Genomic DNA, 14,833 nt, shown 5'->3' on the forward strand with positions numbered 1-14,833 from the left:
CCAAAACCATTTGTTAGTTAAATTATTCATTAAATGAATAAATTAATTGCCGTACATTTTTGAAACACCTTTTAACCCAACTCTGCACTGTAGGCCTGGTCGTTTTATTATTTGCGACATATTACAAATAATATGCTTCAAATATTAATGTTGACAAGAACAACACTAAAGAATAACTGCGGTATTTTCCAGGATGCTTTTCAATACTGGCTGTGTAACAGTTAGAATAGAATAGAATATAATTTTAGACTTAGCGCAACCTACCCTTACCCACATCTCAAAAAGAAATCGAGTTAAAATCATGAAGATGTTTATACATTATGTAATTTTTATAAACAATGCTGAAAATGCAATGGATGTTAATAGTCTAAACTTAGAACTAGATATACTACAATAATTATCAAAATATTTTAAGAAATTCGCTGACCAATAAAAATAACAAAAAAAATCAATCTGTCTCTCGTTAATCAGTCGAGGAACCGGCACCAGTAACCAAGTTTCATGGCTTTCATCAAACTTTTCATTCGTGTTTCTAACATCGTGTACTGTCGATAACTAGCAGGTAATCCGTCATCCCGGAAAGGTTTATACGTTATGGCCTTCTCCGCGTATAAGTCTGAACACTCTTTGTCCCACCACGTATTGGAAGAACGTCTTTTGATATTCGCGCCTGGTAGTCATTTCGTCTGAGCTTAAATCGCGGTATTGATAATCAAGTCGGAAAAAAACTTGTAATCTTCCTCCGGATGAAGTACGCGTGTGGAGTCGACGGTTTTGGATATCGCATTAGCATCTAATTAATGTTTCGCGTGAGGTCATACGAAATATTGATTGAGTACAATGGCCTTAAGCCACTGGTGAGAGTACGATCGGTAGATGAGGATCAGGGAATACCTTCCACGAACAATCTCACTGTAGCTAAATCGAGAAGAGGGGTGATTCTAATGCATTCGAGTGCGCTTGTGGGAGAGGAATCCGTGTCTTTTCACCCGTGTTCAAAATTGCCATATTGAAATTGTCGCAATGATCGTGGATTAAGGTAGATCGGTTATCATCATAAAGGTGTCACCATACCGCACTGTGCGAGTTAAAGTCTCCTAAAATTAGTCGCGGTGCGGTCAGAGATTCAACGGAAACGTGAAGCATTCGGTGCCCAATCGCGTTTTTAGGAGGAATGTACATAGAAGCTGTTCCTTTTGATTTTTACAGAACATACGACAACTTCAACGCCTGTTATGGTGAGAAGGTTAATTCGTAGGGTGTAAGTTAAGTTAGCTTAACACGTTCAATAATTTAGCCATCGAAGGATACGATCGCTGCAAGGAATGGTCATTTAGATGTGAACTGCTTCAAACATGTTCTTACTGTTGGCATAAAAGCTATACCAATAAACTTTCAAGAGGATTAGCAATATTAAATTTTTAAATTATTTTGTCCACAATGTCAGAGAACTTAATAATTCTAGCACAGAGGTTATTGTCGGACTGAAACAAAGAGACATTTAGAATTTTAATGTGCCGGAAAGTGTTGAGATTTCCTTGTCTGATTATAGCTGTATTCTAGGCACTCCAGTAGATGTTCCCACTTGTGGGATATGAGAGTCGCTCTCGTTAGAGGTTCTTTGTTGATGGTGGCGTAGCATTTCTGTAAAAGATCGCTTGAAGCGTTCCTTAAGAGAAAGTCTAAGTTTGTCTCTGCTTAGTATTTAATTGGGACATGTCGAGAGATCATGCAGATTCTCCCCGCAGTAAGAGTACTTCTCAGCATTCCTACTGCAAGAGTCGTCCTTCTGATTCTGGCTGAATTTACCACAATTAGGGCAGTTCATGACATGGTATAAACAAACGAACTGCGGACGAATCTTGTGCAAGAAGACCTAGCTCGGCAAAGCAGACCCAGCGACCCAAGTAGCACTTGCAACATGTCTAGAAAATCAACAAAAGTTATTTGTTGCATTATAATGACAACAAAATTGCAAAAAACACGACTGTTGCATGTGTGAAACACAGCTGCTGCACGTTACATCTTAGTTATTTATTTGTATTGCTAATCTTTTCTGAAACAATCAAATTTGGCACATATTTAGGATGTTTTTGCATCGTCTTTGTGACTCTACTGCACAACTAAAACAATTTTGTTGCAAGCATCATCGCGAAAATTAGATATGACATTATTATTCAACTTGTCAGCAAATTTTATTTCGGATACACTTATAAAACCTTCACTCAACTTGAGTTTATTGTGCTTCAAAATTTTGATTACTCTCGAAAAAAGCAAATTTGAAGACAGTGCTTTGGGTACGATAAATAATTCACACAATAAGTATAAAATTTATTGAGTTTATATCAACAATTTTTTATGGCCCTTTAAAAATATCAAAGTATTTTCGAAAATTACTCGATTCATTTTTATTGGTTATACATTTTCACCCATATTAATAGTAATGTCATATTCGAATGTGGACATAATATTTATGCTTTGTTTGTATAATAATTTCATGAAACACATTAAGTTTCATTTCATTTCGAGAAAGTTGTTTTCAAAGCGATCGCTAGCATTACTGTAACAATCTCTGTTGTTAGCATGATTCTTGGTACATCATTCGTAACAAATGAACATGTTGCATATAAGCTCCACCTCTTGCACCTTTTTAATTGCATAACAGTTGAATAACGCTTGCTGCAACGAATATTTTCACAAATTAATGTTTGACATTGGTGTTGTAAAAACAGCTTATCAACATACCGTGTTGCTTGGGGAATGTCACCCGATAAGAATTTGATTGAAGGTATGATTTCGTTCTATCTCCCGCGATTAATACTGAATTCAATCACTTACCATACAGTATTTTTATAGGCTGAAGTAAGGGGTTCCTAAAAATGGTCAATCCCGAACTCCAGAAAATGTTCGCATTTCAAACCCTCGCCGTGGACAACCCCAACTACCTCAACTTTGTGAGCTGGTAAATATGCAAAATAATTGTTCGTAAAACGTTCGACTGAAGCAATTTCATTTGTCTGCTTAACTTTGTTAAGGTGAAGCGATGCCAAAATCACAACAAAGGTTCGGTTATGTTCGGCTATGTTCGGGTTACGTTCAGCATCTGTGTGCGGCTAGAAAGTACTATACCGATATGAGATGGCACGCACACAAGCGTATCGTTCAGCAATCAGCTGACTGGTTTTTGCACCATGTGTTTCATTTGTTTTGAAAAATAAAACGGTACAAATTTCTCAAACGAATCAAAATTCCGTGAAGAGAACCTATTCATCAGCTTGTGCTAACATGCCTGCATACAGTGATACAATTTCTAAGCAATCTGAGATAAGACACTCAAGTTACAAAAGATGTTGTCTTGCGCGCCAATGAAATAAAAAGAAGAAGCAGAAACGACGGTAGCCATTTTAGGTGCCACCTTGTGGCTCTATTCAGCATGTCCTTAATACGACCCTGACTTCACCTTTGAAATTTATTTCGGTCACAGTCGAGAAACGTTTCGTCAGCAGGTCTTTGAAAATTTGTAATAAATACAAAGCCGAAACAAGACCACGAACAGATCAGTTGAGAGACGGCGCCGGTGGTTGAGTGGTAAGCGTGAACGCCACTCATTCTCCAGTTGGCCTGGGTTCAATTCCAGCCGAAGTTGTTGAGATTTTTCTGAGGTGAAAAAATCTGTGGTCACGTCTTCCTTCGGAAGAGAAGTAAAGCCGTTGGTCCCCGGTCCATGAATTGATGGATCGATATCTCGTCCAGATAGTGGAGTCACCTCTCTGGCGTCGGTAAAGAAGAAGTAGAATCCACCTTTTATACTTACTAACAAATATCCTCCTCCCGTGATACTTGTGGAGTGCGCAGTAGTATATACGGCCTCTAGCAAAAGCAAGTATCGGACTAACAATTCCTTCCCATTCCTTCCGTGATCTACGTTCGGGCCTGGCCGGCGCCGGTATTGATCAATAAACACTTTAGAATTACCAGGAGTTGCACATTGAAAGATGTTTCGCTACTCCCAAGCATAATTATCTACTGATTCCCTGTGCAACTTCAGCTAGTCCAGATCGATAACGGAGTAGCAGCCAGGGGTGGTCGCACGAGCTCAAGCTCAAGAAACAAGACCACGAACAGACCAGTTGAGAGTTCTGGGTACCTTTTAATCCGGGCTGTTCCAGCAGGGCCAATCTGAGTCTTGAGAGTCGATTGAACCTCCTTTTGGCTATCCGAAATGAAGCTCGTTATCACACGTGATTAGCACCTTCGCAGACGGGAAAGAAGATAATTACTGACTGATATTAGGTGTAATGGGTTATAGGGAAGAGGGAATAAAAACGGTACTTATCTAGTGAATTCTGGTTCCAACGGCAGCCGGTGATTATTCGATGTACACGGCACAAGCGAGACCGAAACGAACAACTACAAACACGACCAACGCGTATACCTACTGCGATCAGATGATGATGGTTTTCCATTTCTTTTGGAGGTCCCTCCATATGAATAGACGAAGAAACCAGTTACTTCTCTTCAATTCAGACAAGATCAAAACAGAAGCAATCCGTGCACGTGAATTATTACTTGCGACAACGCCAGCTCGGCGTGTTGTTTTTTCTGTGTATTACTCGATATGAAAAAAATATAACAATATTACCAATATCTATAGTTTCTAGTATTTTTGTTGATTTGTTTTAAAAAGTAATCTATGAACGGATCCGACGAGCTTTGAATCATATATTTTACATAAATGCAACACAGACGAAATGTTTTTGCTATTCATTTTCTTTTCTCAAGTCTTATGATTTTATCATTATCCCTCTAATTATTAGGAATGTTCTGTTTTATTGCCAAAATAATAATATTACCTAGATTTGGGTATAGTTTTCCATAATAAAAAGTAGTATTCCATTAAAATTCTAGCATATGATCATTGGTCCAGAGATTGTCAGGACTATTTTTTGCCGGAAATTGTTAAGTTTTAATTTGAAATTCCACAATTGCATCAAAAATTTTCGACCCCAAAGCTCCTAGTAACTAGTGATAGTGGCAGAGTATAAGAAACATAAACAACGATCAACTTTTTCATTTGATTTTCTTTTATTCGCAGATAAATCCCAGCATAAAGTTACCAGTTGAAATGAAGAAACCACTTGTGGTGAAATAGAGACAAAAATCTGTAATAAACCTTATCCAACTAGTGCGGTCTGTGAAACTTGAAAAACTGGCGAGGAAGCTTCAGTGACTACATAATTATTACAACACCAACATGACAAAAACGAGAGGCCGTGGAAAAATGGCCCCAGGAAGGCTACTTCCCCTGGTACTGCTGGTGATGCTGTGCAACGACGTTGGTGCAACATTGCCACCAACAGATGATGAAGTGTCAGCAGCAGTTTTAAACAAGGATTACGTGGGCAAGAAAATTTTACCCGATTTAAGTGAGATAAAGCTGGATGCGGTTCCCGAGCCTCATCGGGGAGCAGCCGAACAATTCAGAGACCTGTGGGAGGAATACCTCGACGGGGTTAAAGATTACGATGTAGTTAAAGGTAAGTTTGATTTAAGCAAATTAATAAATCTGTTTAAATAGTGAAAAGGTAGAGTATATAGACAGGCAGCCACCTGACACCTTATTTGAATATTGCAATTAGTTAATCGAAACACCTTCAATAACACTCGCTAACGACTTCCACCTTCGGATTTAATTCTTAAAGCTGCCTAGAACTCTTGAAACCTTTTCACTGTCACCTGATGCATTTATCCAGCCACAGTATTCCAGGCACGATTCACCGAATGACCGCAGATCCGATTGTAACCGGGTGATTCGATTCGGTCGGCCGTATAAAGAATCGCCTTTCAAATGACCGACTTTGAGTCAGAGACTGACTCGAAAGTAAACATTTATTATTATTGCTGCGTTCCGAGCCATGATCGGTGACTCGAAAATGTGTGCCAAGCTATGTTCGGATTCCTTGGCGAAAAGGTCTTATTATTAATTCAAAGCGCATAACCACAAGAAATACGCCAACACGTTTTACTCGAAGCTCGAGCCACACTGATTCGGTGGCGTTTGTTTACGATTGTGGCAACTATGCTTGGTTCTGGTTGGATGACTGGCTGGTGGCTTCATTGAAATATTTGTAAAACAACCCGATGAAATTAGAAGTGAATTGTGATTACGAACTTGATTGTTTATAACGCTGTGTTAGTGAACAACAGATGGTTCTATAAAAACAAAATTTTAATCACATTCTATTTCGAACGCCGTCCCTCTTTGTTTATAATATTCTGTTCTTTCAACTTTCTAACCGATGAATTTAAGTCCCAGTACAGATTTACTTCTTGCTAATTGAGTCTTTAGTCAAAATAATTCCAATTACCTTTCATATAGGGGAACTGAGGTAGGGTGACCATATCAGGTGAGTGAAAACCCAGGACAATCTAAATTTTTTACAAGCCGTAGATCATTTCGCGGTGTTCTAGACTTTGATTCCTTGACAAATTTCATATAAAAATCAGACATCGAGTTATTTTTAGGAAGTAACGGGCGACTCTTGGAAGAATTATTTTGCAAAAGACGATTATCCCATACGAAATTCCATTTAAGCTTTAAACGGTGGGCGCAAAAATATAGTTTCACCGATCCAGCTAAAAATTTACAAAAATTTCTTGAGACCCAAAAAGTTATTCGGAGCGAAATATTATTTTTTTCATAGAACCATGTTCCACTCTAATGGTCACCCTAACTGAGGCATTAACCTTTCTATTCCCGTAAAAAAAGAAACGATGCCGAATGGTTTGGAGAGAAAAATAAAAAATGCACTGCAAAAACAAGGAAAATAAACCAAACTCCTTTGGTTTGACTTTCAAGCTGTGGTTGTAAATGAGCTATCAGAAAACTTAATAGTGAAATAGTTAAGTTAGCCGTCTTATATTTGAATTCCGATGGTGGTTAAGCATAAAACCTGTTAAATAATCCATTCATTAATTACTATTTACTACAAAGTTAAGTACATTTATTTAAAGTTATTGATCGACACATTGATTCTTTTACTCCAGGTCGTCAAACGGTGGGATAACATAGTTCTCACAAGTTTCCTATCTCATGCCTCCACGCGAGTCTAAGTCTATTGATGACATTTGGTCCTTAGACCGGCAACGACTGGATGCTATCAGCCTTCTGTCGATAGTAGCCAATAAGACTTTAATCTGACTAGTATCGATGATTGCGGGTCAATACGCACTGAAAATTCGCCGATAAGATCAGGTTTTCTAGGCAATACTCCCATGGTCGGCTGTGTGGAGTTCAAATTGCTTTTATTTAGAAAACATAGGATACTCTCGGTAGCCGGCTATCCAGAGTTTAAAAAGAACCGAAAACTAAACAAAAGCGTTTCTTTTTCGAGTGATCGTGTACTCGAAAACTAACTTAACTGCTACCTAATAAACTATGTTCTACAGGTCGTATCGCTAACTTGGAGCGAATACTAGACCTTATATTTTTCCACCACCAACTCCGCGACACCTATGGATGAGTATGATGAATCATCGTCCTTCTGTTAAGTAGTTGAAACATCAACACCGCATCGTCTATCCTTCCGCGTGAACAATGGAGATGGAGGCAGCCGGGAATGGTGGCTATCATGCTGTTGAGGTTTTAATATGGATCGGATTGGTATGAATTCCTTCTTACCACTTTCTAAGCACCTCTTATTAGATAATCAGTAGTCAAACATGATGAAGTCAGTGTGCAATCCTCCAAAATCATCGTCCCAACACACGCAACGCAGCGATACATTGCTACTTTTACCCCAATAAGACGTGTAATCACCTCCAGCGCAATTATGGCTTGGCATCTTCGAGACATACTTTAGACGAGAATTTCAGGGCGCTCTTTATAACTGCTCGAATTTGACGAGAAAGATGATCCCAAATTTACGCTTCTTTTACAAAATCTAGACTTTACGAATACCCAAACGCTTGTCCAAGGAGGGGGAGGAGGGGATCAAAAATTCTTGTCCACGTGGTAAATGAACGGCCCCATACTGGTATTTTCTTTTCAGACATACGTAAGCGCATTCTAGAATGCCATATATTTCTGCTTGAAACACTATCGGCCAGTAACTCATGCAAATACTAGCGTTTATTCCTGGTTCTGTAATGCCAGATCTAAGCACCAACCAGTCTTCATTCGCAATGACGAGGTTATTTATAGGAAAATCTTTCAGAACCGCAAGATCTTCCAAATAATAATTCTAGAGAAAATTTTCAATAGGACGTAAGTAACATTGAGAGCCTCTCTTTGTTTACTTTCTCTTTCGTTTATTACGACGTCATTACAACACTTTGCTTTAATTTTCCAGTACATATCGAAAGCCGATGGTTTTTACTAGAATATTATACAAAGAGTAGAGTAGTAAATGTTGAAATGGCCGAGTAATGAACAGAAGAGAAAGACCCCAAAGAGAATCTCTCATTGTTACTTACGTCCTATTGAAAATTTTCTCTAGAATTGTTTATGATGACTTATTTTCAATGCACTTTTTTCCACCTCAAATTGTATCACCTGATGTACCAGAAGGATATGTAACATTGCATCTAATGCTTTCGATGGAGTACTTCGCATGACACCGGTTATCGCTCCACAAGCAAGCCTTTGAAGTTTACCTAGCTTTTTTGAGTTGATGTCTCTTTTGTTTTTCGGCCACCAAACTAGAGTATGACCAGTGAACCATACTTGGCCTGATACCCCATTTTTTACCAATTGTTCTAAAGCACACCCAAAGAGCACTAGTTGCCTTGCTTATAGCCTGCTCAATGTGCGCATTCCAGTTTAGTTTTTATCTGGTACCAATCCCAGATAGTTTACCTCAGAGGACATTTCAATTACTGTTCCGTTGTGCAAATATGGAATATTTCTTTCTTCGAGTAAATGGGATTATGATCTTTACGAGGGATTTATGTTCAAGCCTCCCCTGTTACGCCACTTGCAGGTGAAGTTCAATGCAGATTGCATTCTATTTGAGATAACATACTCACATTTACCACTCCTGAGGATTACAACATCATCTGCAAATCTAATCACTTCGTATCCCATTTCAGTTAATGATTTCAATAACTCGTCTACAACTAATGACCACAATAAAGGTGATAGAACTCCGTCTTGAGGACATCCCTTATTTGATTGATTGATTATTTGGTTTATTAAGGAGTGATTTTAAATAGTGAATTCATTCATCACTCCTGGATTTTTATTTACATTGCATATTGTTACGTATTTTCTATCAAATTTGTTTGTACAGTCCTGCGTCCTTCAGAAAGCATATTAGCTGTTCTTCATTCACGGGGTCGTTGCTCAGTGCATCTCGAATTGATCCACCGATTTGGTATGCTGTAGTCGGGGCATCTGATAATGAAGCGCTCTACTGTGAGCGGTTCGTTGCAGGTTTGACAGTCGGTCCGGTTACCTCCCTGATATAACCCTTTGTGATTCAGCATCGTGTGCCCAGTTCTAAGTCGTGATAAAACTTTTTGTTCTCTCCTCAATTTGCGATCACGCCATTGCTCTAAGTTTCCCTTTATCTTCCGAAGGAATAAAGTTCGTTCGGTCCTCCATTTGTCCTCTATTTCGTTTCGCAGTAGTTTCACGCTGTTGTGCTTGATGTCCGCTCCCGGAACGTCATTGGTAAGCATTATACTTCTTCGGCCGAGCGCTGCGAGGCGGTCTGCTTCTTGGTTACCTTTAATCACTGAGAACTGACATACAAGTATAGTTTTCAACTTGTGTAAGAAATAAAATTGTCGCTTTGAAATGACAACAGCAAGTAGCAACTTGCCACTGGCTGGCGCTTCGATCGGCCAGCAATCGCTATACGGGACTTGTGTGCGAACTTGGATACAATGGTGACTCACGCATGCAAACCTGTATGCAATGGTGATTTTCAACGTATTTTTATTTAAATGTTTATACAGGTTTTTATAATTAATTAATATCAACAGACACAGTGCGGTCCTAATGATAATTTCTTAATTTATTTAAAAAGTCAAATTGTAATCTGCTACGTGGAATGTGAAGATCGAACTCGGATGACACTCTGTTGAAGGTCCGCTGCAAACCAATGATGGCACCGTTTACTCCATAGTTAGTCCGGCGAAGAGGTAATCGGAGGAATAAATTATTGCGAAGGGCGCGAGGGCGAACGTTCATATTTATCGCACTGAGAAGCTCGGGGCAGTCAATTCGATCTTGCAAAATATCCCAAATCGTCATAGCACGGAATAGATCCCGTCGCACTTGCAATGTATCGAGTCCAATAAGCAAACCCCGGCTTTCATAACTTGGCAGCTGGTGAGGGTTGCTCCAAGGCAATCGACGAAGGGCAAACCGAACAAATCTGCGCTGTACTGTCTCAATTCGATGGACACCGTTGAGATAATGAGGGTTTTTCGGGAATGTCTGTTCTAGCTTATATGTCTGTTCTCTGTGCTTTAATGCCACAATGACCTGGAACCTAACAGAACTTTATGTTGTTATTGCTTGCGTTTTTTATCGCCTGGATCCATGGGTGTTTTGAGGACCCTTTTTCCAAGGCAGAGAGCACACTGGCGGAGTCAGTGAACATCACTGTCGGTTTGTTCGGGTTTGTCGTTTGTCGCGTTATAGCCGTGTGAATAACTAATGCTTCAGCTGAAAAAATGGAACAGATACTGGGTAGTTTGTAGAATGTTTCTTCGTTGGAACTGGAGAGATTCGAGTGTCTATCTTCATCGCGAGCGGTTGACGCTTGTAGAGCTCCCTTCGAGTCGGTTAATTTTTATCATTTTCGGCGCAGTTTACTGCCTCCCGGTTATCGAAAGTGTTAATAAGGGTGCAATTGAACGATTATACAAAGTGAAGTGGCTTATAAAAGCATTTTCGGCATATTTTTGACTGACGAGTGGTGATAGTTTGTGAAAATCGAATTCCGGCAAATGAAAAAATATCTTTTCCTCGCATTACGGGCCGTCGATTCCCGATGCAAGGACAATAAAAGTGCACAAAGAACATCTAGAAACACAGTGTAAATTCTAAAAATAGTGAAAAATGGTTTTCAGAGAAAAAAATTCAATTCAGTTCTCTTACTAGAGTTTTTCTAGTATCTGCCGGTCGGCAAACTTTTCTTTGGACTGAGCAAACTAATTTCTATGTTTGTTTAGGGTTTGTTTTACCAACGGGGGAACTGATCCAAAGAGCATTCAATGTGCTTAGGGAAAACACATGGCCTTGTTTGAGTGGAATGATGACTTCAATCATGTTTATGGTTTGAGAATTGACAATTTGCGAAAGGGATCGGGGACCGGTAAGCAATTACCTTCAGTTATGTCAGCACGAAGAATAAGTGGTTTGCTGTCATGTTCATTGGTTGGCTTTCAATTCTATCTCATGCCTCCACGCGAATCTAAGTCTATTGATGGCATTTGGTCCTTAGACTGGCGACGACTGGATGCTATCAGCCTTCTGCCAATAGTAGCAGAATGAGAGAGTGCAAACAAATCTAGCGGAGAAAGCAATACCGTAAAAATGTATAGTTGTTGGGAAATCAGCTCCAATAAGACTTTAATTTGACTAGTATCGATGATCGCGGGTCAATATGTACTGAAAATTCGCCGCGTCTGTTTTAGTGAACCTAATTTCAAGTTCCGTTATTGGTAACAAGCCCGTGCATCAGGTTAACGATCCTCTGTATTTCACTTTAATCACAGATAACAGACGTTTAGGCTCGATTTGAATCGTGTGTAAATACCCGCTACTGAGATTCCGAATAAATCAGACGTCTGAAACACGTTTGGCAAACGTTTGTAAATGGCGCAATGATCGATGCAATGCAGTTAGAGTGCAGCTGTCAAACACGTATAGCAAACAGTTGCGCAGATGGCAATAGTGAAACACGGATTTCCAACGTTTATCAATTTGAAAGTTTACACAGATTTTTGAAGATATTTTGTTCTAGCCTAAACGTCTGTTATCTGTGCTTTAATGTTCGATATAATCGTTCGTATACGTGTATTTCACAACCAACCGATATTAGAAATAGGAAATACTTTCGTTGATTTACAACATCTCGAGCTATCATAACTCTTTGTCTGTATAACGTGTTATCACTCGGCAGTTTGCAACCCAAAAAATATATCGTGGAGAATGTATAGCGAAATTAGTCTAAATAATGTCGCAATGAATAGTGATCCAGCCCATTACGCAGATAAGATTAGCTTTTCTAGGCAATACTCCCACGATCGGCTGTGTGGAGTTGAAAGTTTTGTTTAGAAAACATAGGATACTCTCGGTAGCCGGCTACCCAGAGTTTAAAAAGAACCAAAAACTAAACAAGATCTTTTTCGTGCGATCGTGTTCTCGAAAACTTACTAAACTAGTACCCAATAAACTATGTACAGGTCACATCGCTTGCATGGAGCGAATCCTAGAACACCACCTTCGCGACACCTATGAAAGAGTCTGATGAACCTTCTGTATAAGACGTTATTTTATTCAAACGATCGCTGGGTAAAATCAGCACCGACACGATAGAAACCACGAAAAAATTCGTCGCGTGATTGAATATTAATAAGAAATATAAGCAGTGCTCCTTATAGCCGGCTATCCGGAGTTCAAGTTTCTTATTTTGCTAATCGTATTAATACAACAAATAATAAATTTCCCAAATTCTCGGCAGCCGGCTGCCCAGAGCAATTATTACATGATAACGCTATTGGCACACTTACTAACAACTCTCCCATTCGCGTGATACATGTGGAGATGCAGAGGATTCCTCGGTCTCTAGTAGCAACATGTATCGGACTAACATTCCTTCCTTTCACAGAAGATCTGCATTCGGACGTGGCCGGCGTCGGTATTGATCAGCATGCAGGGATCAGAATAGAGTGTACAATGTGGCCCATCATGCTATTCCCAACCATTTTGTTCCAATGAACATTTTGCAACCTAATTTGGTTCTGGTCAATAACGGAGTAGCAACTATGGGCGATCTCTTATGCTTATGCTTATGTTTCTTTGTTGGGACTGGAGATGCCAATTCCTACTGAACTATCACATTTTGACCCGTCGGTGTAGATCACCATATGATTTTTAAATTTTGTGTTCAGAGCTTCGTTGAAGATCGCACTAACTTCATGAGACGGATCACCTGCTTTAATCGTCTTTTTAATTGACCAATCGATTAATGGTCCTTCGCGATTCTATCGCCGATCCCAAATGGTGTGGCGTTGGGTGACAGAAGGATGAGTGATTGATGGGAATGCTTGGATAATTTTTTCGGTGGCTGTCGTCGTAGGATCGCAGTTACCTTCTGTTTTTTCTAAGAAACTTACCGTTTTACGGATTGTTGTTAGGGCTACGAGAGCGTCAAAAGGTAAAACCCCCGCTTCAATGCAACTGCTACGTGCAGGAGTACTGGGCAAAAGGCCGGATTTTGTTGTACGTGGGTCCGAGAGTTGCGATCATATTGTCAAAGCCTCTTGCCGTGATTTCTATACCATATAGTAGCTTACTGCTCACCACGCTGTGTCCTATTTGTAATAGTGACTGTCTATTTTCGTTTGTGTGCCTGCTACTGATGACTTTGATAAGACGGCTTCTGGATTGCACCTCAGCTTTCACCTTAGCAAAGTGAGGTCAGAAAGTTCATGGTCGATGGTAACACTGATGATTTTCGCCGTATTTTTGAACGGTACCTCCACGCCCTCTACTGTAATTCTTTGCCGCCATGGTTGGTATCAATGTTTGCATATATGGGTTTTAAAACTTTTCTCTGGAGCCATACTAAAGCCGATTTTGTCGGCCCATTCCGTTACCCTCCTCATTGCTGTTTGTAATTTTATTTTTGTCCTGCGGGTGCTCGAGCCTGCGGCCAACAGGATGATATCGTCCGCATACACTAGAATGTATATTCCTTTTGGAAGCTGTCGGAATACATCGTTGATACCGATGAGGAAAAGTGTGACTGCAAGTACTGACCCCTGAGGTACTTCCTTTTCTTCTTTATGGATTGACGAAAGTGACCCCCCGACTGCCACTTGGAACGATCTTTCGATTAGAAAATCTTGGACAAATTTGCAAAGCCTTCCACTCAATCCCCATATCTTCAGCTGCCTTATGATATTATACCGCCAAACTCTATTGTATGCCTTGGAAATGTCCATTACTGCTAGGTCTATATGTTCTTCTGCTTCTAGAGACCGGTCGATGATATCCCCAAGGGCCGTTAGGTAGGAGCCGGTTCCTCGTCCTTTTCTGAAGGCGAATTGCCTCTGATCAAGTAGGTCATTTTCTTCCAGTATTGTAGTGAGCCTTCGATTAACCATTTTTTCGACAAGTTTTCCCCAACAGCAGGTTAGGTCTGTATCCCATTGGTGTATCCCCACTTTTTCACGGCTTGGGAATGGGTACGACAATGCTCTTTATCCATTGATCTGGGTATACTCCTTCTGCCCATATTTTGTTATTTGATTTCAATAGTGCCATTTTACCTGATATTGGGAGATTTCTTATCATTGGATATCCGATTTCGTCGGGCCCTACCGATTTTCCGGTTTATTTGGCAATAGCACATAGAAGCTCGGCCATTGAGAAGTCCGTGTTGTAGTCCACTAGTTGGTCTAGGGGTTCGTCATTGAACTGAATAGGTTGATTTTCATCGATTGCTTTGATCCGTTTGAACTTATCCGTGTAGCCTATCGTGTCCGATAAATGTGCGAAGTATTCGCCGAGGATATTCGCTGTTTCTACATTCTTAATCCAGTGCTTCGACCCTCATCCACATTTCTGGTACTGATGTTCTACTATCGATCC

General features: G+C 39.9%; 1 protein-coding gene across 7 annotated transcripts in view; it reads left to right on the forward strand.

Annotated features, from left to right (window-relative positions):
• Positions 1-14,833, forward strand: part of LOC131678793 (uncharacterized) — a 50,445-nt gene that overhangs the window by 22,450 nt on the left and 13,162 nt on the right. For all 7 annotated transcript variants that reach the window (XM_058959106.1, XM_058959105.1, XM_058959107.1 and 4 more), the window contains exon 2: positions 5,096-5,537. In XM_058959106.1, the coding sequence (XP_058815089.1) occupies positions 5,255-5,537 (283 nt within the window). In that variant the 5' untranslated portion in view covers positions 5,096-5,254. The remainder of the gene's footprint in view (positions 1-5,095; positions 5,538-14,833) is intronic.

The sequence above is a fragment of the Topomyia yanbarensis genome, chromosome 2 (genome assembly GCF_030247195.1).
Source record: "Topomyia yanbarensis strain Yona2022 chromosome 2, ASM3024719v1, whole genome shotgun sequence".
Lineage (NCBI taxonomy): Eukaryota > Metazoa > Arthropoda > Insecta > Diptera > Culicidae > Topomyia > Topomyia yanbarensis.